General features: G+C 43.5%; 1 protein-coding gene across 1 annotated transcript in view; it reads left to right on the forward strand.

The window, feature by feature from the left end:
• The first annotated feature begins 15062 nt into the window (after positions 1-15062).
• LOC104557477 (CUB and zona pellucida-like domain-containing protein 1) overlaps positions 15063-27673 on the forward strand; it is a 32581-nt gene continuing 19970 nt past the window's right edge. The window contains exons 1-5 of the mRNA XM_062000734.1: positions 15063-15087; positions 15450-15554; positions 20249-20344; positions 21583-21693; positions 25726-26049. Coding sequence (XP_061856718.1) covers positions 15063-15087; positions 15450-15554; positions 20249-20344; positions 21583-21693; positions 25726-26049 — 661 coding nt within the window. The remainder of the gene's footprint in view (positions 15088-15449; positions 15555-20248; positions 20345-21582; positions 21694-25725; positions 26050-27673) is intronic.

A 27673-nucleotide genomic window follows, 5' to 3' on the forward strand; every position in this document is an offset into this window, starting at 1 on the left:
CTGATGTTTTTTTCATTAAATTTCCAATACTCTAGATCAAATAAATCCAAATTAAAAAGGGACAGAGTCGTTGGTTTGAGATATCTAAGGGTGAATCACACAACCTGTGTGAAGCCTTCCCATTGACACAGACCCTAAGCCAGACAAAACTGAACCTCATCCAAGAGATCAAATCTCAGCCAGTAAAGATCTCAGGTCTCACCAAAACATCGTTCAAATGTTGCAAGATGCTTCACATCTGCTTCCCAGAACGAAGAGCTTTGTTCCATTTTTGGTTGCTGATTGCAATAGGAAGATTTCATTTCTTTTCTTCCCCCACGGTTGCATGCTTTTGTGGTTGTGATGAGTTTGGCTTCTTAGGTCATAGCCAGCCTTTGAGAGTGTGTTCAGAAGTCATAAATCAGCCAAAAACATGCTGGAAATGCAAACACTCAAATCCCTCATAAACATTTAGCTTTGGTGTATGGAAACACGAAAAGCAGGAGTTGGGATATTTGCTTTTCACATCCTAGTTGAAAATGCAGAGAATCTAAGCCAAAATGTAAAGTAAAATGGTTTATTTGGCCTTTCATTTTGGTTTGCTGTTTATGCATTTGGTGGGGGATCACTGTTATGCCAACCACACAGCACAGCCTGGTGCCTGCAGGCACAAAGATGGCAAGAACCAGGAGCAGCTGGAGGCCACAGCCTCTGCTCTTTTTAAACAACCTTTGAGGAGGCTGCAGATTGATTGGTTGTTGTCACCTCTTCCAGCCTCAGAGAAGACACACCATCCCTCGCTGAGCTGCTTTTTGCTTTGAATAACTCTCTGACTCTGGTAATAGATGGTAACAGTATGGTAATGGTGTGTCTGTTGCTACTGAACCGTGTAGAATGTACTTGCTCACTCAGTAGTACGAACTTAACCACCTATCTCAGTACCAACTAAACACGTTATTCACAACATCAAGCTAAAATCCCTTGCAAGTGTCAGCCTATGTAAGTGTGAGCTGTGTTGGGAGAGGCCAATGACTGAATCACACCACGGCTATCCAGACCCTGTAGCTGTAACTGACAAAACTGCACATTCCTGAACCACTCTCCTGAAGTGGCTTTTGAGAAGGATTTCTTTTTAATGGAAGGAGAATAGATCCATAGCAATACATCTACTTTAGGTTAAAAAGTTATATGGACTCTACAGGTTCCTGACATGATGCTGTTCCTAGTGTTATCATGCAACCTATTTGGCCAGCACTGGGCTTAAAGCAAAGCTCCAAGCTCATGTTTGCTTGTTTACATGCTGAATTTCCTCTGCTTTGGTGTCCTGTTTATCTTTCTACTCTAATTTTGGAGTATGAAGCAGATAACTCAACTCTGTGGTCCCCCTTCCCAGGAACATACTATAAAAATATTTATAACTGAGTATAAATAAACGTTGTTTTGCTGGGTATAAATAAACACTGTTTCGTTTCTGTATCTCAGAGCTAGCAAGTAGATTCATGTTCCAGTTGTTGGTAACAAATCCTGTGTGGATTGAGAAGGAAAAAACCCCTGATTTGTGTTTTCAGGCTATGGATAAGAAACAATTTTTGTCTTGTTTTGATGACATGCTCCCCATGCTTTGCCACAGGAACACACAAATACAGATGGACAGCAAGCTGAATTAAACAGCTAAGCACAACCTCCTGGCTTAGGTGTCTGTTGATGGCCAAACCTGAACACCTGCACCAAATTCCAATTCAATAACTACTTGAATATACTCTGCAGATCACTTCCACTTCACTGATAATTTTCTTTCTTTTAATGACTCTTCTCAGACTCCCAACCACGGGCAAACGATTTAAACAGGGCGGCACTTGAATCTGCCTTGAATGTGAAACCCACTGCAGCTGGGTTGCTGAATGGTCCAGCACACTAAACAAACTCAGAGGAAACAGCAAATGCAATTCTTGTGCCTGATAAAGTCAAGTTCAAGACAAAAAGAGTGGCAGTCCTTTGCTGTCCAGCATCCCTGAACCCAAGCACGTTTTGTTCACATAGTTTCTGTTCATACCTTATGTTACATGGAGGAGATATTTTCCTTACTAATTTGCTTTTCTTTCTTTTGGTAGCTTTATTCTCTTTTTATAATCTGATTTTTCATTGTTTGGCGCTTTGTGTCTAGCTGGGAAATCCAAGGAGACTGAAATTCTCCCAGCAGCTGGTGCATTTTAGGAGATGTTTTTGTCTCAGGCTCAAGAGCTGTGACACAAAAAGCACATTTTAACGAAAGGATGCCTAGCTGTGGCAGTATGTCAGTGACCCAGCTGGGGCACTGAGAGTGAGATGTGTTTTCATTTCCTAGAATAACTCTTGGGTAACCTCTTTTGTCCTGATTCACCTGGTACCCATCCAAGCAGATTTTTTCCTCCTTCTTTCTGAAATAAGAAGTGACTTAGTCACAGGCTGTAGTGTAGAAATTAATCAGACTGTTTGCTGCTGTTCTCAAGAGCTTGCCAAGTCTGAAAGACTGTTGTCTTCTCTTTTGAGTTTGGGGTGTTGGGTTTTAGGTTTCAGAAACTATAGTTTCAGAAAGAGAGGGCTTCTCACTTTGCTCCTCTTTCTGTATGCCGACTGCAAGGGCTGTATTTTGTCCTCAGACATAGTCATGCAAAGCTACTGAGTCTAAGGAAGCTTTGCTGGTGTGTGAGTGATCAAATAAAAGAGATAAAATGTGGCTTTTGAACAGCTGCAGTCAGATGAGGGTTGCCTGGAGCTTCAGAGGCTGCTAAGAAACCCATCTGTTGGGATGGCCTTGAAGTCTCTTATGGCTTCAGTAGAGGTCTCATATAATTTCTTTCTTTCTTCTTTTCACTCCCTCTCATCCTTGCTCCTTGAAAACCATGCAGATAAACTCCTGGCACATGTCAAGGTTTTGTTACCCCTTATCTCCCTTATCTCCCCTTATCACTGCTTATTGCTGCTATCGCTCTTTAATTTCATAGCTGCTGTACAGAGACAGACTTTTCTTCTGTGCCTTGCCAGTTGCTAACACAAAGGGACCTTGACTCGAGGGCTCTTGTTTACTGAAGTTACCTGCTTCCAAAGGTTTCTACAAAGGTTCAGCTAATCATGTTGAATAGTTTCTGAAGCATTTGGAGTTAGTTAACACCACCTTCCATTGCTAAGCCTGGATTCCAGCAGAGCCTTTTTTGCATGAGACACCATGAAAATTGAGTTACCTGATGTGAGCTCTCTGTTCTACCATGCAGAGAGGCTGGCAGAAAGCATGACTTAATATGCCAAAGCCAGGCCTGCTTCCCAAAATGCACCTCCCCCTCCCAGTTACAGGCTCAGAAAGCCAGCTGTGAAGGCCCAGTTGCAGGAGGGTGGCCAAAACCTGTTGCTTTAGTTCCTTTTCAAGCTCCTGGGCAGTTTGGACAGCATGCATTTGAAAGCTGCACAGCGCACATGTAGAGTAAACACTTGATCCGAGCCTTGCCAGTGCAAAACAAGCTTGCTTTGTTTCACAAAAGTTCACTGGATTTCTCTAAGGAATGCATTGTTGAGGAAGACAAGTGGCCTACTCTCTGCCAAGGCTGCAAGAATTAATCCAGGCATCACATGAGATGCTTCCCAATGGCTGTGAAGTATGACAGCTGGGATGACACTTACAGATCAAGCTGAAAATTAACTCTTTGAAACACAGATTCCCTGGCTGCATGCAGCTGGTTCCTCTTGGGCCAGTGGCTGCCACTGGATATGTCAAGGGAAGGGATTTTTACCATTAGTTCCAATAGAAAAGCTTCAAATAGTAATTAAGGTGAATAAAAAATGAAGGTGTTCTAAACAAACTCTTGCCAAAAAAATTTAGAGACTATTTCTAAGAATTAAAAGTATCTCTGTTGTAAGAAATCTTCATATATAGAAAGATTTACATCTCAATAAAGATATATATCTTCATGTATTTATATATCTTTATTGATTTCACTGATGAAGTAAATTTTGCCTACAACAGTCATTTGCTACCAGTGTACAGCTTATGAAGAGAAATTGTTGCAAATCCTTTTGTCATCACGAGATTTTAATCTATGGATCCCCAAACATTTCAGAATATGCATCCCTATGAGATTTTGACCATATTATACATCAATCCTGACCTTTTGTGTAAGGAATATGCTGCATCTTCAAGTTCTTTAAGAAATTCCTGTCTTTTGGGGCTAGTCTTTGGTTATCAGAAGTTCTTATTCTTGTCTCAAATTTGCAACAGCCAACTCAAAACCTGGCAATACAGAAGGATCACACATAAATAGCACTGTTGTTTCTTGGCCTTCCAAAGATTTGCTCCTCAGGCTCATGAACACAAGGAAAAAATGTAGGGACCTTGTCAAAGTCCATTACCAGGGCAGCTGGGGCACTGTCTGTGATGACTGCTTGGACTCGAAGGATGCTCAGGTCATCTGCAGCCAGCTAGAGCCTGGCAGGGCAGTTTCTGCCCCTGGAAATGCCAGTTTTCATCAAGGTTTAGAAGAGATCATTCTTGATAATGTCCTCCATAGGAGGTCTGTACACAATTGTGTACACTTGGAAGCCATCAGCAGGACATGTTGTATCATCTTCTGGAGACGTCACCTTCACTCACAGTCCAAGGAAAGTTGTCACGGATGATGTGCAGAGGGAATGAGAACTACCTGTGGGAGTGTTCTCACAGGGGGTTGTATAGAGAGGAGTGGCAGATGCTGCAATGCCAGGGTTGTTCACTCCTGCCCACACTGCTGTCGTTGCTTTTTCAACATGAGTCACAATTCACTTTAAATTTTGTCATATTTAAAAGTGCTCCCCTGGACTAGAAAACGTGTTTCTCAACAGCATTATGTCTCCCTTGCCAGTAACAAGGCTCTACCCTACACAGAGAATTTCCCTCTTGTTTTTAAATCAATATTTGACATTGCAAACTTCCATCCAGCTGAGATTCAAACACTTCTAGAGCATTTTAATCAGTGTCACTCAGAGTCCATCCAGTACTTTTATGCTAGCATCACATGAAACACCTGTAGTCTCTATTAACCAATTCTGTTTGCTCACTACCAAGACTAGGGAGGAGCATCACAAAGCAATCCCAAGGCATGTTCTGCCTTCACAGAACCAACAAGCTGTCACACAGGACAAACTTGTCATGAACGTAAGGTCCTAATCCTACATGCCTCACTTTGACAAAGCATCCATTGAATGCCTGTAGATTATTTAGTTGAGTGAGATAATCAGGATAAATCAAATCCAAAGGTTCAGAGTCATGACTGTTTTGCAGCCCAGGGACAGGGAACAAGAAGGAACCAGAGCTGTGTCACAGCCCTCTGAAGAAGTGCCATGCTCAGGCTTCTGGCTGTTCTAGGTCCTAACATAAAGTTAACCCTCAAGACCTTTTTTAATATCTGTCAGACAGTTAAAAAGCTTCACAGTTTTATTCTATTCTCCATTGATTTTCAAGTTGCTAGCAAGGAAATTCAGCTCATCATCTCATGTCTCAGCATTTTTATCACCTTCAGAATATGTGTCTTACAAAGACATCAATTAGCCAATTGTTGAACACTTTCTGAAGGAAAATAGGTTCTGCAGAGAAAGGTGAAGTATTGTCATAGAATATCTTGAGTTGCAAGGGACCCATGAGGATCAGCAAGTCCAACTCCCTGCTCCTTGCAGGACTAACTAAAGCTGTCAGGGTGCCACACAAGAGAAGCACAGCAAAGGCAGAGATGAACCTGTTTCTGTTCTCCTCCACATGCTTCAGAGATGGTTACTGGGGAGCAAGAGCTGCTGTTTCATGCCCAGAAAAGATCTTCTGGTCTGAGATGCTCAGAATATGCTGCTGGTGAGTCAGCAACATTGCCAGGAGTGTGGGAGAAAGACATGTTCTGTTTTGGGCAAGATACCGAATGGGTAAGTGCCTTGTCAAACACTTCACACTTTGGGTTTCACTGGGGTGTTATTCTCATCAGAATTGTAAGGCAATCAGGCACCAGCAGCTGTAGCACAGGTATCCAGCTTTGTGTGGTCAAACTGAGCCCTTCCCATACCTCTCCAGAACAAAACTACATGGTTTGGGGCTTTTTTTTAAACAAAACAAAACAAAACAACTTAAGAGCTATTCCTAAAGAGTAAACTCTTGTCTTTCCACACAAGCTATAATCTTTGATTTGATTACTATTGCAAGGGCAGGTTATTAAAAGGCAATTTAGTTTCAGAACAAATTAGGCAATATGAGACAGATGCTCCTCACCATTTACAGGTGCTGAGTTCTCATCAGATGCCATCAGGTCCCACAAAGATCTGTTGTAGTGTTTCTTCTGCTGGCAATCAATGAATCCATTTCTTCTGAAATACAACTGAAGCTGCTCAGAGAACAATTTTCATGCTGTGCATATTTTTCTAATCCACAGCTTCTAGAGGAGACAGCACATTTGGAGAGTCTGAGAATTCCTTTAATTGCAACTGAGGGTTGGCTACTTAACGGTAAATACATCCTGCTTTAGTTTGAAACATTCAAACAGGGTGGGAAAGTGCCATGCTGTAGTTCATCAGGTGATATGGATGATTATGGAGGACTCAAATGTTGGGAAAACACCTTGAAAAAGTGTATAAGGTGTTCAATTCAGAACTTTCCACTGAATGAACATCAGACCCCATGAGCCTGGCTCTCTGCTTAGTAAATCACACTGCAAGCAGATAAACATTTTGGATGTGCTATCAGAAATTCATCACAGAAGAGCAAAGTGTCCCCCACACACTTTTCTGCACAGTAGCTTTCTCTCACCTCCTGTCCTTTTGCAATGCAGAGCTGCACTTGACACAACTGTAAAGTTGGAATCAGGGCAGTGTGCAATTAACTTCTGCTTTGTCTTTGCTAATAGTAATGCATTTTGAAGGATGGCTCAAAACTCATAAGGAGTCAAGTCCCTGATACAAAGTAATTTCTTCCCACACTTCCATGGGCTATTTGAGACCTGACAAACACAAATCACACACCTATTTGCCAGCTCAACACTTTCCTTTTTGGCTGTTTTAAAGGGTCTGTAGAATAAAGAGAGAGGATGAAGATGTAAATCACCTTTAAGCCTGGCAAATTGCTGAGGCATCCACAAGAAATCTCATCTCAGAAGGTACTTTCACCTTACAGATCACCAGTCTCCACAAGAACTGGATTTCTCAGTGGGGAATGACGACAAAAGCCACTTTCCAATTAGTTTTAACTATTGAAACCTCAAAGTCTCAGTGTTTTTGTCTGCTGATTACCTGAGATTCACAAGGCTGAGTATTTTATGACTAATAAAAGCGGAATATAAACCTTTTATATTCCCTTCACTCTATAGAGTCCACTGGGACCGATGTACCCAGTAAGAAAACTGCGAGACAAACTTTGTTCACTTGACTGACACAGGATTCCATAATCTGGAATCAGAAAAGTGAAACCAGGTGTCTTGCACTGAAGAGATATTTGATCCACCTTACAGGTGTAACAGTCTCCTCTTGTGGAGAGCACAGCTCCTCAGAGAAGCTGTGTTTGCGTTATTCCTTCGTCATCCCATGGCTTCTTACCTTAGCTAACAGTGCTGTTTGTTCATGTCGAAAGACTCTTTAGAGAACAATACATCTATATGATCCATCTAACAGTAAGCCTCTCCTGCAGAAACCTCACTTTATATGCATTCTGTTGGAAATCTATCATTCTTCTGCTTTAATTCTTGCCTCAGGTTTGGAAATGGTCAGATATTCAAGTAAACTGAAAATAAGCCCAATGACAAGGAGATTGATCCAGCAGAAACATTTTCCTGACTAGAGATTCAGAATAATTCCTGCTAATATGTGGAGGAAGGATGGTCAGAAATGTTTTCCATACATACTTAAGGCCAATGTCCTGACTGATGTAGTTATAGGACATCACAAATAAGGAATAAATCCTTCCATTGTATAACATGGCTTACTACTCATCCTTCTTTTTTCCATACCAAGTCTCTACCTGCATTAATGTCACTGTTCAATTGGATATCTGCTGTGTGGAGAGCACACTCATGCTTTGTCACCCTCTCACACCCATCACCACCACCCAACAGACAGACAGATACATGGGGCAGGAGAAAGTGAAGCTCAAAGATGTCCCACAGAAACACAGATGTCCCGGTGGAAACATTCGCCTGGGGTACTCTCCTGTGACTTGAGTTTTGATGACTGCTTGAGGATCTGACTGGGTTGTGGTTTGGCTATTTATGTGTTGGGTTTTGTGTTGTGTCTGCTCTTTTTAATCAGTAAGATATTGATTATTCTCATGTAGAGATGTGTCTGAATCAAAATCCTGAGAGACTGTTACGGTCTCCCCAAACTGTCAGGGGATAAAGCTCTGCATAGAAAGGCATAAATAGATTTTCTTTCTTGAAGGAATCAAACTTTGACAGAGTTAGCATTTGGACAGAGTGTTCTCTTCAGTCCCTGCTTCTTATTGCATTGATTTCACCATCAAAAACAGCTTTAAAAGAAATGTAAAGGCAGCATTATTCCCACCTCACTCTCTGGCACCCCCAATGCACTAGCAGCCACTTCCATTTCTCTAATAACAAATGCTTAAAGGGTGCTGGAGACAGTCCCTGGCACTGGTGGCACTCTGTGTGACCCCTGCCCTGCTGAGATCGAAGTGCTTTGCTAGAAACTGGGAAAATCTCTTTCTTAAGGCTACACCCTTGGTCCACGTGAAGGTGAAAAGCAGGAAAAGCTGCAAGAAGGCAGCACACGCCAAGATAAGCCACGTGTGTTGACACAAAGCCTTAGCTGGGTAACAGGATGAAACAACCTGTCCCACTGTGTGCAGAGCCCTCACTGATACCCATTTACATTGGCACAGCCCTCACCTCTGACAAAGACTTTCCCTTGCAGGCTTCTCAGGGGTGGACTGGGGCTTCCAGGGACTGTGCAGTGACATCCTTACCCCAAGGCAACTCTCCTCTGAGACCAGGAATCCAGACCCAGCTCTCAATACTCAGTTTAGTCCACAGAAGATGGCTTCATAAGTAATATTTCCACTTTGCTTTACCAATAAATTCATCATGAATGCAGTGAACCCGTTTGAAGTTTTTGTTACTGGGGATGTGATTTCTTTCACCTGGGCTTTTCCTTTTATACATTCTTCAGTGTGCAAAAATACCTTTCACTCCAGAACTTATCAGGGTTAAATTTAGTGGAACAGCTGGCAGAGAGAAAGCATGAAAAAAGAACACATTGAAAGAATGTGTGTGTTAATTCTGATTGAGGCTATGTCTGGACAGCTAAGCAACAATAGGGCACATGTAGGTTACATGGATGGCATATTATTTCATTCCTGTGTTAGTTTCTTGTGGGTTTTCCAAATAGAAAGAGGAAGGAACCTTAGTTTACATGTACATCTTGAAGACTTCAAAAAACTCCTTTCAGGTTGGTCCTCTTAGAAACAAAAGTTAAAAGTGATGAAGCAAAGCATGACATCTCACCTCAAACCAATGTTTATATTGAACTAAATTTAACCTGGCATTTATTTCTTTACTTTTAATTCCCTTGTTTTTCATTTCTCAGTTCAATGCATTTAACTAAATAGTTTTCCATCACACTTTGAAAGACATCGTTTTTTAAACAGCTAAGCAGGTCCTTTCCAAAGGTGGAAATGATCTGAGAGAAATGTTTCCCTTGTCTCCCCAGGTCAGCACTGAAAGAAGCAGCTGATTCCACTTGTGTGGAGATCCAGGTTTCAGCGTGCTGATCCCTCAGCTCTGAGCTGCTGGAGCTGTTTCTCTATGACACAGCAAACACCTCCACTATGGCAGGGCACTAGATACGGCCATTACCAGACTGTTGAGAAGCCAGGAAAAATCTGGATTCATTGCACAAGAAATCTTCTCCTAAGTGCAGTAAATATAGAAATGCAAAATACCTGAGCATAGCATGGAGACAAGTGCACCATTTTGTGAGTTCACACACATTAGTAGTTTACTCTTTCCAGGGAAGAAGAAATACCAATAAGTATTTGTACAAGAAATACACATGGAGGAGAAAGGCAGTCAGCCCTACTTTATGCCTTCAGAGATACTCCAGTGAAATTCTTTACAGGCATTAGATATGAGCTACCAGGTGTCATGGGTTATGACCCCTTTAAGTGATAATGAGTGAAGAGCTGCAAGGGAAGATGAGCTGGGTGGATGCCTGAGGTGAGCCACAGTTCCTCCTGACTTCCATTTGGGCAGAGGACAAGTAAGCACTGGAAAAAAACCCCTAAAAGCTGTTTTGTTGTTTGTAGCTGCCTCTTTTGCACATATTTTCACCTGTTCTTATTTCTGAGGATATTTGCTAAAGTGAAAGTCTCTTTATGCATGCTAGAAAAGTATCTCACCCGGACTGGTGTTCACTCCCCAAGGACAGTGCCTCGCTGCCCTCCAGTGGTGGGAGCCTCCGGAACAGCTCTGCCTTTTCCCTTTGCTTTTACCCCCTTAAAACCGATTCAGACCCTTATAGGAATTCTAACACTCGTTCTCCATGAAGATTAGGTGATTGCATGCCTTTGGTGACCTTACTTTGGTTTGCAACTGCTGCATGACTTCATGGAGAAGTATTTAGCAGAAGGTATTCTATGGAGACTATGGCACTGACACAAATGTCTGTACCTATGTGTGTTCATATTTCACAATACAAAACACACAGTGTAGTTAGAAAAAGCTGGAAGAAGCTGTTTCCAGGGAGGAGTAGTTTTGCCAGTGCAGCACTCCATGAGGGAACCTGAACACCCAGCCTCCAGCACAAAGTTACTTCACAGACAAACACTGTTTGTTTTCTATGAGCAAATTTTGATAGATTTCTTCAAGAGGATGTTCTGGTAAATAGCTTTGCTATTGCAAGACCACAAAGGTCAGCCCTGCTGTCATCGCTGCTGGTTCCTGCCACACAGGATTAGTTTGCTTGCTTAGCTTTGGGACTGAGGTCTTCCTACCTCCTTTCTAATGGAGCCTTCAATGCCCATGAGGGTAGCTGCAATGTTTCATGCAGAGGCTGATCATTCTCTGCCACCTCTCACTGCAGATTAGCTGTACAAATCTTCTGCCCCTGATAGCATTTGCATTTGCCAGCATTACCTCTTAGGTATGGTGTAAAATAGCCTAAGGTGACATCAAGCCTCACAAGGCAAGAGCTGGGTAATGAAGTCCTCAGCCCTTTGCAGTCCCCTGGGATTAATGTCTTGTGTGGGACCTGTTTCATAAAAGAGACCAAGGAATGCTGAAGAAAACAAGTCTTGGTGCTTCTTCATATTCAAGAGACTGGTTTTCAGCCATGTTCCCCATATTTTCCTATCCCTATATTGAGGCTCTAAACAGAGGAGCATTGAAATGGCACTGATTAGGAGCTTACTTTATAAACAGATTGGATGCCTACAAGTAGATAAACGTGAATTGTGTCCTCACTTTCCATTCACACCCATGCTTCTGCTGCATGGGTCTTCTTGGACAAGTAGTTCTACTGCTGAGCATACTGGCTGAGAAAGCTGAAACAGCACACGAACTTCTGTGCCTTCTACGTGCTGCTGTTCAGATCCAAATCTTTAAATCCAGAGCACTTGGACGTGGGTCAGATGACAAGATATGAAGCATTTGTTTGTCATTGCTTTGAGAATAGTTTCTTGATGACATTTCAGTTGGAGTTTTGGACAGTTTCTAAAAGATCCCTTTCATTCAAAAGGAAATATGTTTGTGTAAAATATCTTAACTGTTGTCAGGAAAGAAAACTGCTGCACTGTTCAGGAGCAGCTTAGAACTACAGGGATAGAAATATATTGACAAGGATCTACCATAAACCCACTCAGTCACTTCAGGAAATGACACTGAACTCAAGCAATTTACACACCCAGAAGCAGGGATTTAGACACTTCACGTGACGGGTTTTGCTCCAGAGGATACTGTGAGGTAAGAACGTGGATGTGTAGATAGACGTCACACAATGTATTGTGCTGGCAAGAAAAGCATTTGTGGAGAGAAAGAATTTGTGTTCATTTTTAAATCAGCTAAGAAAATTTACCTTTGCTGTTTTTCTGTCCCTAGCTGAGACTCATCTTCTCCCTGACAATTGAATGAGAGAGATGGAAACTTCCTTTGGGGCATCAGAGGCCACAGTGGTGTTGATACCAGCACGTTATGCCAAGGAGAAGACTCTGTGGCTGCAGGGATCATGCTGGAGCATGCTAGAGACAAATCTTTTCCAGCTGAACAGGATGGCATTTCTAGGTGAGATTCCCTTTTTTCAAGCAAGTCACTTAAACTGGAAAGATACCATCTCCAGCCTGACCTGTTGTGTGTTTCCTCTTCACAATGACATTTTTTCATGCTTTCTCCTAGTCCTTTATTAATTTGTGTTTATAGTGGCAGTACAGGATCTTCTGCCTATGATCACATAGCTCTTGCCAGTAGAATAAAAACCTCTAGTCTCTAGTTTCTCCCCTTCAGCTGAAAAATATGTTGTGCCTCGATTCTTTTGTGTGATACCTCATAGATCCAAAAGCACGTCTCAGTTCCTAACAGACAAAGGCTCTACTTCTTTAGGCTCTGTGCAGTTGGGTTTCTGAGGGATGTAGCACACAGGACTGTCAGGTAGCACAAGTGCCCATCCTTTGAAGACAAAGGGAAAATCTCAGTCTAGTTTGATAGGAAATATACCAGCTGTGAAAATGATAGAGAGCAGGGCATATGGCAGCAGAGACTTCATCTTGTCCAGCATTTATGGTTACTTTAAAGTAAGGAAGGTGACAAATTCCCTTTGGCAACCTCATGGTTCATGGATCATTTGCATTTTCACTATTGTGTTCCACCAGCACTCACCATTTTCTCAGGGACTGCAGCAAATCACTGCATAGGACCCCATGACTCCAGTCTTCCCCAGAACAAGGCATGGCACCTGGTCATGCCCCTCTGCTTTTACATACAGATTCCACAACTGTTTTAGCTTAATTTGACCTTACTTTGCTCCATTTCCTTGGTTGCTGTAGTTTAACCCTTCTTACCCCCCAAAACAGCTCTTGTTACCCAGCCATGCCTTGGTTAATTACTCTTACAGTGGCTCCATTGCTCTTTAGGCTGCAAGTGAGAAAGACAGAGAAATACCTGCAGATCTGAAACATGCTGGAGGGATTCCAGTCCCAGCTTGAAGAGAAATCAGAGGAATATCAAAACACATAGAAACTGCTTCTTGTGGCTGTAAACTGTAACGGACAGAGAGAATCTGGTTGAGACTTTCCTCCCATTTTTTTGGATGCTAATCATCTTTTGGCACAATTCTCACAATTTGCTCTGGTTTAGTATAGCTGTAAGTCAGAAGCTGACTTGTCTAGTGGTATAAGAATCCTTACCAAACAGCCTAATCTCCAAAAGTAAATCACTGCTTCCTGGAACAACAACATCATCAAAACATGGCCACAAAGGTGCCTGGGGAGTGCTGGGGAAGATCTCGGTGGCCAGCGCTGTCAACTGGATCTACTCATCCGGGTGTCTGGATGTACCCTGTGAAATGAAAATAGCCAGTAAATAAATCACTTCCTTGGCATTGATCTGGAAGTTCAGGAAGAAAGATCAAATTGCACAGCACACACCTTTGGTGTAGACCAGAACTCATTTAGTATAAATTCTGAAGCGGCGTTGGCTTCGGACAGACAACCACCATGAAAATGCACCTTCAAGTGCGTCTCTCTTGGCTGCTGCTGCTAAGTGCTGCTCTTCTATCCCAACCAGGTACAGTGCCTACGCTTGTTTTTTCTCATGCTTGCAAGGAAATGTTACAGATACAATTAGTTACTAGTACAGACTGGCTTTGCAGTGGCAAAGAGTCTCTTAGCATATCGCTGACAGGCTTTGTACCACAACAGTGTTGGTTTATCTTCTGATTCAAAGGTTCAGATCCATGAATTACATTCAAAAACTGGAGATACTAAAGAATATTTCCTTTGTTTCTCTTCTATGGGGGGGATAGTTTGAGAAAGCTTGAAACCTTCTAATATTCTAGCTCTGAATTTAAATTCTTCTATACTGTACCCTTTAAATTGGAGAGAGAGGGGGGAAAAAAAGAAACACAGAGCAGCCTGGGAGACCCAGGTGGAAAAACACTTTAGTGCAGTGCCTTGTTCCTTCAGATTTCAAAAAACTATGACCCCAAACCTTCCTTGTAACCTTGTTAGCTTGAATGAACCACTTTGGTCTTTAGTTATCAGCATGGGCACCGTGAATAAAGTCTTACTAATCCCTTACGACAAGAGGTGATTTCATGGAGTGTAGACTAAGGAACTGGTTATATTGAATTATTTATTAGAAGAGTAAAGGCAATCCAGAGGGAAGCTCAACATCAAAGAGGACTGAGCTGCATTTCAAGGAGGTGGTTAAATCCCAGCACTTCAGCAACTCTACAGTCTTTCCTTTTATTCCATATGTTCACTTTTGTCTTTGATTCAAGCTGGTGTAGGCTGGATTAACTTTGACTGGAAAAAAATCACTTAGGATCCTGTCTTGAAAAGCCAAGGCTTTAGTATAGTAAAGTAACAGTCTGTGGAAATGAGTGTCTGGAGGTCAAATGCTACTTTGAAAAAAAAGGGGGGGAGAAAAGCTAAATTTCTCCTGATTTTAGTGCCTGAATCAGGCCCAGCTCTGCAGAGCATGCTCATTCTGAAGGAGCAAGGATGTCACTTTAAAAGGTGCCATTTGAAAACATTGCTTTGACCCCTGGTAGCCTAAATCCTGTTTCTTTTTGGTTTTCACAGGTAAGTAGGTTTTCAAAGGTATTTCTGTCGCTAAAGCTACACAGAATCAGACCACAGCTTCATATCCTGTTTTGGAGGACTATTTCGTCCCCTGGGATCTGAACCTCCATGCCTTGGTCTGGTTAAATGAATATACATTTTAACACACCTTAAGCAGTAACTCTCCACTGCAGAGTTAGATAAAGTTGAGCTTTCCATGAGGACCTGAGCAAGTATTTCAGAGATTTAAGTTAACATGCTGGACTGTCAGCCAAAACTGTCATGGTCTGCACAGACAAATGGTCTCAGCCTCCCCATTACTGCTATGGCAGTAATCACATATGGCAAAGGTAAGTGATGCCTTCTACTGCCCCAGTGAAATCTGGCAGAGCCCAGCTCCCAGAAGCCCTCATCTTTACTGCAGGTTAAGGATGTATACAAGGATTTCCAGGGCCAGACCCATTTGCTCTTTGTGCTGCCATGGAATAAGATCCTCTCCAGTCATTTTCCCCTGAAGTGTGTAAATGAGCCCATCCCTCCAGACACAGGCAGGGAGCTCAGGACTGCTTTGAAAGCACACCGTACACCAACACTTAACTGATTCTAACTCTGTATCAACACATCCCAGGGACCATCTCACAGCAAAACAGCAAAGGTGCCTGGAATTGAGACGGGTTCCATCCATGCTGACGTGTTTTCTTATGTGCCACAGCGAGTGGTGCGTGGTGGGACTCGCCAGGAGACTCCGAAAGTGGAGATCAAAACTCACTATGGAAGAAATTTACAGCGTGGATAAACAACAGATTTAAACCCCAAGGTAAGAGGGTGAGACATGGCCCTGAACATGCTCCTCTGGGTGAGCTGGTTGTCTCACCACCACAGCAAATGATAACCCACTGTGACAGACGAGGCCCTGTAGGCAACAGAGCCATGTGAGCAGGGCTGATTTGACCCCACTAATCCAAGCTCTGCTGTTCAGCTCCCTGCCTTACACTGCTTTGCACGCTGCAGGCACTCCCCAGTAAGCTCTGGGTACTGGTGACACAGAAGCTCTGGGCAGCTCATCCCTCCAGAGATGGAGATGCAAACTTAGAACACAAGCAGTTTAGATAGCCTGGGAATAAACAAATGGGGATGTTGATGTGAATTACTGCTTTAGTTTCAGCAGGTCCTCAGCTGAGACTGGTATCTGGAGAGGACCGATGTGCTGGCAGGGTTGAAGTTTACCACGAAGGCAAATGGGGGACAGTCTGTGATGATCAATTTGATAAGAACAGTGGCAGTGTTGTATGCAGACAGCTTGACTGTGGTCAAGTTGTCTCTGTCGTGGGATGGTCTTACTTTGGGCCTGGCAAAGAAGACATCCACCTGGATGATGTGAAGTGTACAGGAAGTGAGTCTCACCTTTGGGACTGTCAGCACGCTGGCTGGAGCACACACGACTGCAGGCACAACGAGGATGTTGGTGTCATCTGTTCAGGTCAGGAACAAAACTTATGTGCCCATTTTCCTGTTGGCCATAAATGCCAGGAACATCAGGGTAGAGTTTGGAAGTCAGGCTAGAACTGAAATGTGTGTGTGTGGAGGCTTCTTGTATTTAGGCTGGTCTATGTGACTGAGGAACAAAAGGATGTCCTGAACAAAACATCACAACTGGGAGCTGCAAGCTCTGAGCATGAAAATGGTGAAAAGAAGGTAGTCCGGGATCTGATTAGTTCAGGACCTCCTGTGATCAGAAGACCTGATTGCAGGTCATTCCCAAGATAAGAAAGGCACCCAGTTAAGAGGAGATAGAAGCCCATCTAGATGTGGACAAGGCATGTCTGAATTGGAAACAAAAATTCATACTCTGATCATAAACATAATTGAAATCAAAGATTGCAGAGCTAGAAGCATCCTATTTGTGAAGCAATGTCTGTAACTGCACAATAAAAGTAAATTTGTGTGCTTCTTCAATGTTCACACTCCAAAGTTTCTCCATGGGGTAAGGCAGAGTTTCTGAGACAAGTCCATTAACTACTCACAGTCTCCCCAGACACTCAGAGACTAATATTTCACCCAAAAAATAATGTGATTACAGCTATGTGATTACAGTATTCTATTCTAATTATTAATTTGTGATCCAAATTACTACTTATTTATCCACTGTAACGTTACTTCTGTTGGTTTGCACATAGGAACTGTATTTGCCACTTATCTACTAATAATTAGGGAGAACAAAAGGTGAGTATTAACACCCCAGGTCCAAGTTTTTTACTCTTGTCTTTTTCACTGTCCCTGAAATAATCAGAGCACCCTGGAGACCTTGAAGTACCAACTTTACTCATGTTTTCCGTGGGTTTTAAGTGTTAATTATGCTCTTCATAATACAGAACCACAGAGGAGTGGGTGCTAAAGTGCAATTTTCTACCCTATGTAGCACAGAAAGGAAAGACTGGTTCCCAGAATCATTTCTCCTCAACAATTGAGCCTGTAAAGACACACTGTAGTAGCCCTGAACTGTGAAACACCTCATGTTTAAATTGTCTCACCAGTGACTCAGTTCTCAGGACTATTCTTGCAGTTCTCTAGTCATTTATTTCTTCTGTCTTCCAGCATCCTCAGCAAAGGCTCAGACTCCTGCTTCTACATCAACATTTTCCACAGACGGCACTGTTGTGGCACTCACCACAGAACCCCTGACTTCTGCTGGCAAAGGCAAGAGACAGAAACAAACTTTAGAGCAATATAAGCAACTCGTTTTGAGCAGACAGGAGGAACATGGGGAAATGAGTGAAAGTATTTAATAACTCTGCATGTAATCAGCCTTTGGAGATCCAATGGCCAACACCATCCTCATTTCCATAGGAAAATGTGGTTGGAGGGAAAATGGGGATGTGATTAAGCCTACCCACATACACAGTCATCAAGATTGTATGTATGTATGGTGAGATCTTTACAGTCAGTTCATCTGAGGCACTCTTACCTGGATATTTTCTTCACCCTCAGTTCTTTTAATAATCTTGATTAATTGCTCATGGTTCTTAAGTTAGTGCAAAGGTAGGATGGAAATAAGGTGTGTTTATACCCTGCTGAGAGGTGCAGTGGCTCAGTCTCCCAGGTTCATCTGTAATTGCTACTTGGAAGATGTTCTTCTGAGCCACATTATCAAAAGTTAAAGTCTAGAAAACTGACTCATCCACGAAGCCTGAAGTATCCTTGGAATGTCTTTCCCTTTATGTGGTGGTGATCCTGTTTATTTCCCCAAACCCTATCTACCCCTGCAGATCCCTCCTCTTCACCCAGCTCAAGCCCAGCAGAAGCTGAGACACCATCTGCTCCAGGGACCTTGACAACCCTTGAGGAAGGTGAGGCACACCTGTATGCTGAAGGTCACATCCAAAGCACAAGACTAATCTCATTCACTACTTCCCCCAACAGTGGCCACTCTGCATCTTTCCAAGTGTCTGCTGCATCCTTGGTATAAAAGAGTGCAGCCACAGAGATCTACTCTCTTTATTACTCAGTACCAAGTGAAGGTGAAAGCCTTTTTTCAGTAAAAAAATGCAGGGTCATGCATTGACTCCCTGTCCCACCAAGCCCAAATCTATTCCAGTTCACATGTTCACTCCTAACTGCTGCCAGTTTCTCCCCTTCTTTGTGTTTCCTCACCTTTCTCTTGGCCTCACAGATTCTGCATCCGTTGTTGCCATAGAGGAAAGTGCCACAACAGCTCCTGAAATCCCAACCACACCTTGTAAAGGTAAGAGGAGCCGTTTTGCAAGTGCTGTTTGAACCAAGTATGCTGTTAAGTTGGGGGTTACAGCTGAACTAAGATGTGACCATGTAAATCTGTAAAACGTTCACAGCAGGAGACTACAAATGGAACTTCTCTGTGAAAGAACATCCCCTCTACAACATCTTCACTTGAAAAATATCAGGCTGTCAGGACATGCCAGGAATATATGCATTAAATGGTTCAGTACCTTGTAGCTATAAATGCTACTCTTACCATTTTGTAAAGCAAGGGTGTATAGGTTGTTGTGATCTTTGTGTGTCCAAGAACCACAAGAACTCCAGAAACACTAAGGAGCACAGCCAGGCATTTGCTCTCATCTCCCTCACTGGACCTCTGCCTCTCCAGTTATTTAGCAGACTGATAACACATGAGGGGTTTTTTCAATCAAGTCTGAGACCTAAACCAAGACACAAGCTCCTCAAATCACACTCATGTTTTTAATTGCTGCTTGCAACCATTTCATTTCTCATCCTTATAGACTCCTCTGGTTACACAGGTACCTCCTTGGCTTCCACCACCATCACAGAGGAAAGCAAGACACCAGAAATCCTGACTAGACTGCAGACAGGTAAAGGGCATTTGCACAACATGCAGCATGGGCTGGTTAAAGTTTTGGTTAGGAGGAGACAGCAGGGGAGATGCCAAGAAATGTTGTGAAATCATCATTTCTCAGTGAAGCTGATGCTCATCTATGACATTCATCTGCTTGGGACCAACTACTGGCTTCCTGGTAGCAAGGGCAGGCTGCCCCTGACCCTGCTATGGCTGCTCCAGTCAGGAGCTGCAGATACTGAGTGCAAAGCCTCCTGCAGGGGCAGCTGAATGATGCAGGATCTGAACCACAGAGTCAGAAGGAAATCCTTCTTTTTATTTCTTTAAGCATGACTTGAGGGGAAAAAGCCACCCAGTCTATGTTTCTCACCATTTGTAACATTACCTATCTGCATTCTAAACAGTTAATGAGCCCCAAGGCTTGGGCTTTCTTTTCAAGCCAGTTCAGGACAAACAGCAGGTTCTGTTTTCTCTCTTGAGGGCTTCTCAGCTCAGATTCAGCCTCTCCCAGCCTGTGGCCCAGGATGTTGCAAGCTCAGCCCAGTGACATGGGGATGAGAGAGCTGGCTCTCCCTCCAGCTTCCCTCTTCTCTTCACACAGCTCCCATCTGCTGATGGTGATGTTCCACAGGGCAAGGAGATCCAGCAGAGCATTGCAGGAAAAACAGATGCTGTATATCAGTGTCAGTCCTGATGGCTTCTCTCTCTGTTCTCCCATGACTATTGTACCTCTAGTCTGAAGTAGACTTTCAGTTGAATAAGCCAGGAACAACTATAATAAACATTTCCCTCTACAGAACCAGAATGTACATTGTTACTTCACTTTCTGGACTTCTTAACAAAGTTGACAAAAGATGCCCCACTGCAGGGTTTGGAAACTATATACCAATATATCTTACTGCCAGGTTAAAGTACTCATTTCTATTTTTGCTTCTCGTACTCCTTTTGCTTTTCTCACTCTTGGTGAAAGAAGTCTGAAACCTTCTTGATGCTTGTAATGCAAGGCATTAACACAAGATCTGCTTCTGAGCCATGCCAATGGATATGGAAGGCAGCAAATTCATAGGCTCCCTGTTCCAGAAAGCCTGAAGGCAATTAAATTAATCAAGAGCTGATTTCAGTCATTCAGCCTCACCTGAATGCTCTTTCTCTCATGTTTCCATGTTTCTTCCCTCTTACAGCCTCTGAAAATATTTCAGAATCACACATTTCACCCATCCCACTTACAGAAGACAACAGCACCTTGGCTCCAGAAATCCCTTCCACAGCTGCTGAAGGTAAGAACAGACATTATGCCACAAAACCTAATAACAATAGTACTTCAGCTTGTTTAAAATAATTACTTTGGTAGGATTACAATAACTATGTCAAGTTTAAGATCAGCTAATTGCTAATTAATCACCTCAGTGAAAAAAAGAATCCAGCCTCTAAACTCTTTAAAACTCTTTAAACTCCTAAAATGCTGGGCTGCCAAAGTCTGGGAGACACATAATCAGGAGCAATTTGGAGCTTTAAGCTGCTTGTGCTATTTGTATCATTCAGGTGTCAGCAGCAGTGCCCCAAAGCCAGTGCTTTTGTCTGGGAAATGGAGAGCACCAATGATCAAGTCAAACTGGGACATCTTCACTTTAAGACTGAGAAAGAAATCCCAAAGATTAGAGAATCTTTAAAGATGGAGATGCCACCACCTGACACAGTACAGGAACTGGTTCTCTGTACTTTCCCACTCGCCCCTGTTGGACTCTCTGACCAAGGAGAGATGACTGGAGGGTGTGAAATACACCACACTGTAGTTGTTCTGTGGAGCTGCCTCTGGAGAATACCAGCACAAAGTTCACTTGAATGCCTGCTGCCTAAGCCCCCAGCTCTGCTGTCCAGAATCCTATTGTCAGATTAACAAAATATCACCTTGCCTGAGTAATTAATTACCTGAAGTTTTGACTCAAATTACCAGATTTTAGAGGCTACAATTCACTTTTCCTTCAAAGGCACAATCAGAATTGTATCAGCAACCATCAGCTTCAGTTTCAACCACTGACTGATGTTTTTCTCCAGTGATGTATCCCCTCAACTCTTTGATAGTCTCTTCAACTTCCCTGTATTCCTCCAGTAAAAGAACAGGCTGAGGCAGTATCTACACCAAGACTCCTACACACAGCTTAGAAGGACTAACTTATGGTTGCAAAATCAATTTGGAGACTAAGTGAGCTAAGGGAAAGCCAAGCTGTATGGAAAATGTGTGCAGTGAGGTTTTAATAAAGAGGGCTAAGAACACATTGCTTCCTTCTCCAGTAGCTAAGAAGCTTAAAAACCCACATTTTAACTATTTATTTATCGTGGTGTGTGGTGATAGAGGCTTGGGTAGAAGCAAGAGGATGTTTGTCCTCTGAAACAAAGCCCTCCTGGATTTTCAGTTCTCTAGCTAAAATGACAAATCTAGATCTTTAGAACTAAACATTTCTGTTTGTGCTTGGTCATAACTGTTCACTGTTCCTATTGGGTTTTTCCCTTCAAGCTTCAACAAATCATTCTGTCACAGAAAACGGCACCTTGATCCCATCTGCCCTGGTCACAGACAGTGCTGAGCCATCAACAGCTCCAGCTCCGCTCTCCAAGCCGAGCACAGGTAAGGAGCAGTCTGACACACCCTGTGTGCCTTGTGTTATATTAGCAGCAAAAAAATGTCTTTGTCCTGCATCACCACACAGAAAGCTCCTAAGCTGCAAACAAGTAGCTAGGAGACAATCTTAGGCATAGCTAGTATCTTTGTCCTGATCATATACTCCTCCTCAGTACCTCTTAGTGGTCTCTGTTGGGGAGGGGAGATTAGAGAGAGTGGAGGTCCAGCCCTTCTTCAGCACTGACCATGTGCAATGTGTGCCTCCTTTTTCCTCATTCTCTTTGCTGGGGCAGCTCTCATTCTGGCATCTGTTTTGTGATACACTTGGCAAGGTTTTAAAGAATGAGCTGGGTTCAGTGAACAAATGAAACCATCTCTCAGGCATCAAAAAATCTTAACCAGAATGTCAGCAGACGGGGCCCATTTTTCATCAGTCATCAACCAAGATGGGACCTTTTTATCCACCACATACTGTCCTGCCTCCTTTTCCAACAAAGCAGAAATTGATAGCACCAGTAGGCTTTAAACTCCCCTGTGAATCTCCTCTAGGGGAGATGACTATGTGTACTTTGCCTCTGAACTTGACAGATGTTTTCAAGGCACACACAAACCTGTGTTGGACGTTCTATCCAAAGTTCTTTCACTGTTGGACGTTTTCTGTAGTGCTTACAGTTGCTCTTTTAGCTCTCTGCACAGTGGATGGACTGGTGGCCATCCTCTTTAAAGCCCTCTTCACAACAGTGAAACAGCCTTCCCATATAAAATGAATTCAGCCTTTTAAAACTTTCCTCAGAGTTCATGAGTTTCAAGTCTATTATATTTTGATTCATTCATCCAAGTTTTCATGGTTATCTCTGTCTTCCTTAAACGTGCCATCATTGACTGAGCAGCTGAGGTCACTTTAGCACTGAGGAGAGTGAGTAGCTGCCAGATCACTCTGAGATAAGACTGAGAGTGGACTGGCTCACAGTAGCATTAATAACCCCATTTTTTCCATGGTCCTTCTGTGCCAGCTGGAAGGATGATTTTACCTTTGTGCATTGTCTCTTTTTTTGTTTCCAACAAGCAACCCATCCCACATGTCTTCATTGAATTTCAGCTTGCTGATGTTTGACACTCATTCAGTTTGTGAAGATCATTTTGAATTCTCACTGTGTCCTCCAGAGAGTGCACAGATCTTACCTCTCCTTCTGCCATTCTCTCTGTCTTGTTCCAGTTCCAGTGGCAAGAGCTGAGGATCACATTTACAGCACAGTAGCTGTGGCTGGCTGTTTGACAGCCATACCATCTGTTAGTCCAAGATGCTGCATAACAAGATAAAACAATTACCAAGGCAACTGCTAGTTCTTCTCTACAATCATTATCTAACACTGCTTGTCTTTTACAGCCTCATCCATGCTGTCAGAAGGTCAGAGCTGTGGCTCAATGCCTGGGGTAGCAGCAGTAGAAACTGTAGTACAGATTTGCTTACAGCTCCATCCATTAACTTGATTTCAAACAGTATTTTCATGTTCAAGATCTAGGATCTATCCATCCTAATTTCTACAAGTGCTGCCTTAGAAACAAACAGACAGATCATCAGCACAGCAAAGACATCTCAGTCGCTGTTTTTCTGCCTCTTTTGTGCCAGTCATTTCTCTTTCTAAAGGAGAGAAATGAATACTTTCCTACTTTGAAGAATATTTTGCAGAGCTTTGGTTGGATTTTCCTGCTTGCCCTACTTATTCAGACCGGGCTCCCTTCCAGATGAATGAAAGACATTTGCTTTCTTTCCACACACCAGTGAAATTGAGAAATGCATGTGGTCCCTCCAGATTTATTTGGCTTTCAGAAGTTCAACATGAATTTCTTCAAGGAGTGATCTGTTGACTATTCTGCAGGCTTAGGGAACATAATACAGGGTGTATATGTGGTTTCCTAAAGCTTTGTATGGAATTACCTGTTTGCAACTCTTAAGTGCTTTGCCTGTGTCTACTCAACCAAGTATCTCAGCAAACAATTTCAACTCAGTTATGCATAGTGTGTGTGACAGGGATGCTGTTCAGTGGTTAAATGGGATGAGGGGTGGGGAAAAAGGCTCCTTTACAGCTCTAATAACCTCATTACTTTCATTTGTACACACTGCAGGAAAACTTGTCTATGTTAAAGCCTCAGGAAAACTAAGTGCTCACTGATCTTTTTGATGATATTTTACCCTTAACTAAGCACAAAGCATTGACTGTGAAAAGATACAGATATTTTGCCCCCCAAAATTTCAGACTGATGTTCAGATTTGAGATTACTGAAAGGCTTCATTTATCTAGAATATTTAACAGGAAAGATGCCTCCCTCCCAGCAAAGCCATTTGTAGTATCATCTGAATCATGAGAAATGTATTTCTGCCTGTAATTTAAGATCTGGACCTGAATACAGAACTTTTAATCTGCCACCTTCTCACTATCCCCACCTGCACACAGACAGCTAAAGTACTTCAGTCCTTCAGCTTTTTATTGAACATCTTTCACCATTGCTGATGATTATTCAATGCCTGGACCAACAGGTTAATTACTCAACTGTCTCAATTTTGTTTCCTCTCCTTGAAATCATATTTGGCAGTCTTGTAGAAGTTTAGACCTAGATCTTGGGAAGTGAGCCAAGCACGTTGCTGCTGGCATTTCTTTTACAGCCAGCTTTTGCAGCAGTAAATGATAAGTGTGGTACTCTGATGGAAGAAGCTTTGATCATGTCAGCAGAAAGGAATTAAGGAGAAAAGAGTCCTAGGCACCATGGCCCTCACTCTGAATGGATGTGCATTAGTCAGCTACAAATGGCTGCTAGGGGACAGCAAAATGTCCCAAAGTGAAAACCTAATCATTACTGACCCACCAAGAAGTGAGGCAGGCGTGTATACTCACTACAGTTTCTGATGGCCACAGACTAGGAGGAACTCAATTACATTGTCAGCAACGTCTCTGATTTCTTTCTCTGAAAGAAAAATACACTTCAGGCCCATAAAACTAATTTCTGACTTCAGATCTCTAAAAGCCTTTCCCTGTGAAAGTGAGATAAATGTGCAGAGTATTCTGTAAGTACTCAGCCCTCAGAAATGAGTCTGGTTTGTAGGAAGAGCCCTGCTACTGTTCAGGAGAAATGCTGCTGTGCCAACCATCTGTTACACCACAGGGCTAGCAAGGATGGGGGAACAAAAGCTGAATTGGGCATTATTTAAAGGAAGGGGGGGAAAATCCCACAACAAAACCACATCCCTTAGATTGCAGGGTGTCCCAGGAAAAGGCTCTGGATATTTGTGTTTGTCTTTTAGACAACACTACAGGAGAGAAGAGAATGATGGTAAAGACATTGTAGGAAACCTTCCCTTTGTTGCACAAAGTGGGGAGAGGCAGGAGCTAGCTGCATGGGTGAGGAACATTTTCCCCAGAGATCAGCACACTGTGGAACAGGACTATGTCCATGCCCACTCAGTACTGCATGTAGAATCACGGAATGGTGGGGGAGGGGAGGGACCTGCAGAGCTCATCCAGCTCAACCCCCTGCTAAAGCAGGTTCCTCTCGCTCAGGGGGCACAGGAACGTGTCCAGGTGGGTTTGGGAACCTCCAGAGAAGGAGCCTCCACACCCTCCCTGGGCAGCCTGGGCCAGGGCTCCCTCACCTCAGCACCAAAGGAGCTTCTCCTTGTGTTTAAGTGGAACTGTTTGTGTTCCAGCTTATGACCATTTCTCCTTATCCTGTCACTGGGCAATACAGAATTAAAAGCGCTGCCTCATCCTTCTGACACCCACCCTTTAGCTACTTACAAGTGTTAATGAGGTGCCCTCTCAGTCTTCTCTTGTCCAGGCTGAACAGCCCTGGATCTCCCAGCCTTTCCTCACGAGAGATGTGCCAGTCCCCTCAGTATCATGGTAGCCCTGCACTGGCCTCTCCACTAGTTTTCTGTCTCAGGACTCAGGACTCCAGCTGGGGCCTCAGCAGGGCAGAGTTAGAGAGGGAGGAGAACCTTCCTGCAGGCAGCACCGGGCTGAACAGGCCGTTTCTCCGCAGCAGAGCCTGGCGGCCTGTCCCTGCGCCTGGCCGACGGCGACGGCCGCTGCTCGGGCCGCGTCGAGCTCTACCACAACGGCAGCTGGGGAACGGTCTGCGACGACGCCTGGGAGCTGCCGGCCGCCGAGGTGGTGTGCAGGAGCCTGGGCTGTGGAGAGGCTCTGCTAGCTCTGACCGAAGCCCAGTTCGGGCCAGGCTCTGGGAACGTCCTCCTCGATGAGGTGCAGTGCAGAGGGGATGAAGACAGCCTGTGGGATTGCTCCCACAGAGGGATCGCTGTCCACAACTGCCAGCATAAAGAAGACGCCAGCGTCATTTGTGCAGGTACGTCAGCACATCTCTCGTGAACTGTTGCTTCCTGGGCATTGCAAGCTTGCCTGCAGCTAAGATTCTGATGTACAACTTGTTCCCATCAGTGGGTGTAGAACCAAGACCTATGAGAATTGCTGTGCTTTACCACGTTTCTTTTTGTTAACTCATGCAGTTTATTCACACAGGTTTGTGGGTTTTCTTTTCATTCTGAAATCCTTTGGCTACCTGGATTGTTAAACTTATGTGATGCCATTTCCTACTGCTTTATGCATTGCTATTTACCACAGAATCATTTTGGTTGGAAGAGACCTTTAAGATCATCAAGTCCAACCACTCACCTCACACTGCCAAGCCCACCATTAAACCATCTCCTTCAGCACCTCATTCATATGGCTTTTAAATACCTACAGGGATGAGGACTCCCACACCTCCTTGGGCAACCTGGGACAGTGGCTGACAATCCTCTCTGTGGAAAAGCTTTCCCTGAACTCCAACAGGGTGAACTGAGACAGTTTCCTCTTCTCCTGTCACTCATTAGTTTGGAGAAGAGGATCGATCTCCATCTCACTACAACCTCCTTTCAGGGAGTTGCATAGAGTGCTCATGTCTCCCCTCAGCCTCCTCTTCTCCAGACTAAACATCCCCTTTCCTTGGGGAAAAATCCAGCAAACTTAGTTAGGTTTTTAGTAAAGACCTCAAGTGGAGTTAAACATATGGCCCAAGCAGAAATGTGTCTCTTCTGAGTATGTCCCATAATTAAAGCAATTAAAGATGACACCTGCAAAGTAACTGCAACCATTAACACCTGACACTTTGAAAAAGAGTTTGCAGGCCTCTCCCTTTTGGCGATGATGCTTCCAGAGGTGATGAATGGGATGCTCTACAGGCCTACTGCTTTCCTTTCTTTCACATAGTAACTGAAGAATGTTATTAAGCTTCCTCTGGAGTAAAAGTAGAAACATAGTCTTCTGTTTCCTTTTCTAGAGCCAGTTACTCTCCCAGTCCCAACAGAGCCTGTTCCAGCAGGTGAGTTCTCCCTAGATGGATGCTGCAAAGCTTGCACAGATGATATATTTATACAGTAACTTAAGCACTGGTAGGAGAGCAAAACTTTTACAGGTAAAAACTTCAATGCAAGTAACTGTGTGCAGGATGAGGTTCTGATATACTTGAGGCTTATCTATGAGTTTTGCTGACAAAGAACAGTGGTTATCAGAGGAATGGTTATATTGGTTACAGACTTATACATCAGAGCCCAAATGAGAAAAAAAATGGTTATATTTACTCCCAGGTGTCTACAGCACACTGTGAGAGTAAGGGTGTGTGGTGACTGGTGAACTGACACAGCATGCCTCACAGCATCCCAGCATGGTGGGGGTTGGAAGGGCTCTGCAGAGCTCATCCAGCCCAATTCCCTGCTAAAGCAGGTTCCCCTGGCGCAGGGGCCACAGGAACGTGTCCAGGTGGGTTTGGAAACCTCCCAAGAAGGAGCCTCCACACCCTCCCTGGGCAGCCTGGGCTCCCTCATCCTTACAGTAGTTTTTCCTTATGTTTAAGTGGAACTTTTTGTGTTCCAGCTTATGTCCACTACCCCTTGTCCTATCACTTGAGACAACAGGAAAAAAAAGCACCACCC

The sequence above is a fragment of the Colius striatus genome, chromosome 8 (assembly GCF_028858725.1).
Source record: "Colius striatus isolate bColStr4 chromosome 8, bColStr4.1.hap1, whole genome shotgun sequence".
Taxonomy (NCBI): domain Eukaryota; kingdom Metazoa; phylum Chordata; class Aves; order Coliiformes; family Coliidae; genus Colius; species Colius striatus.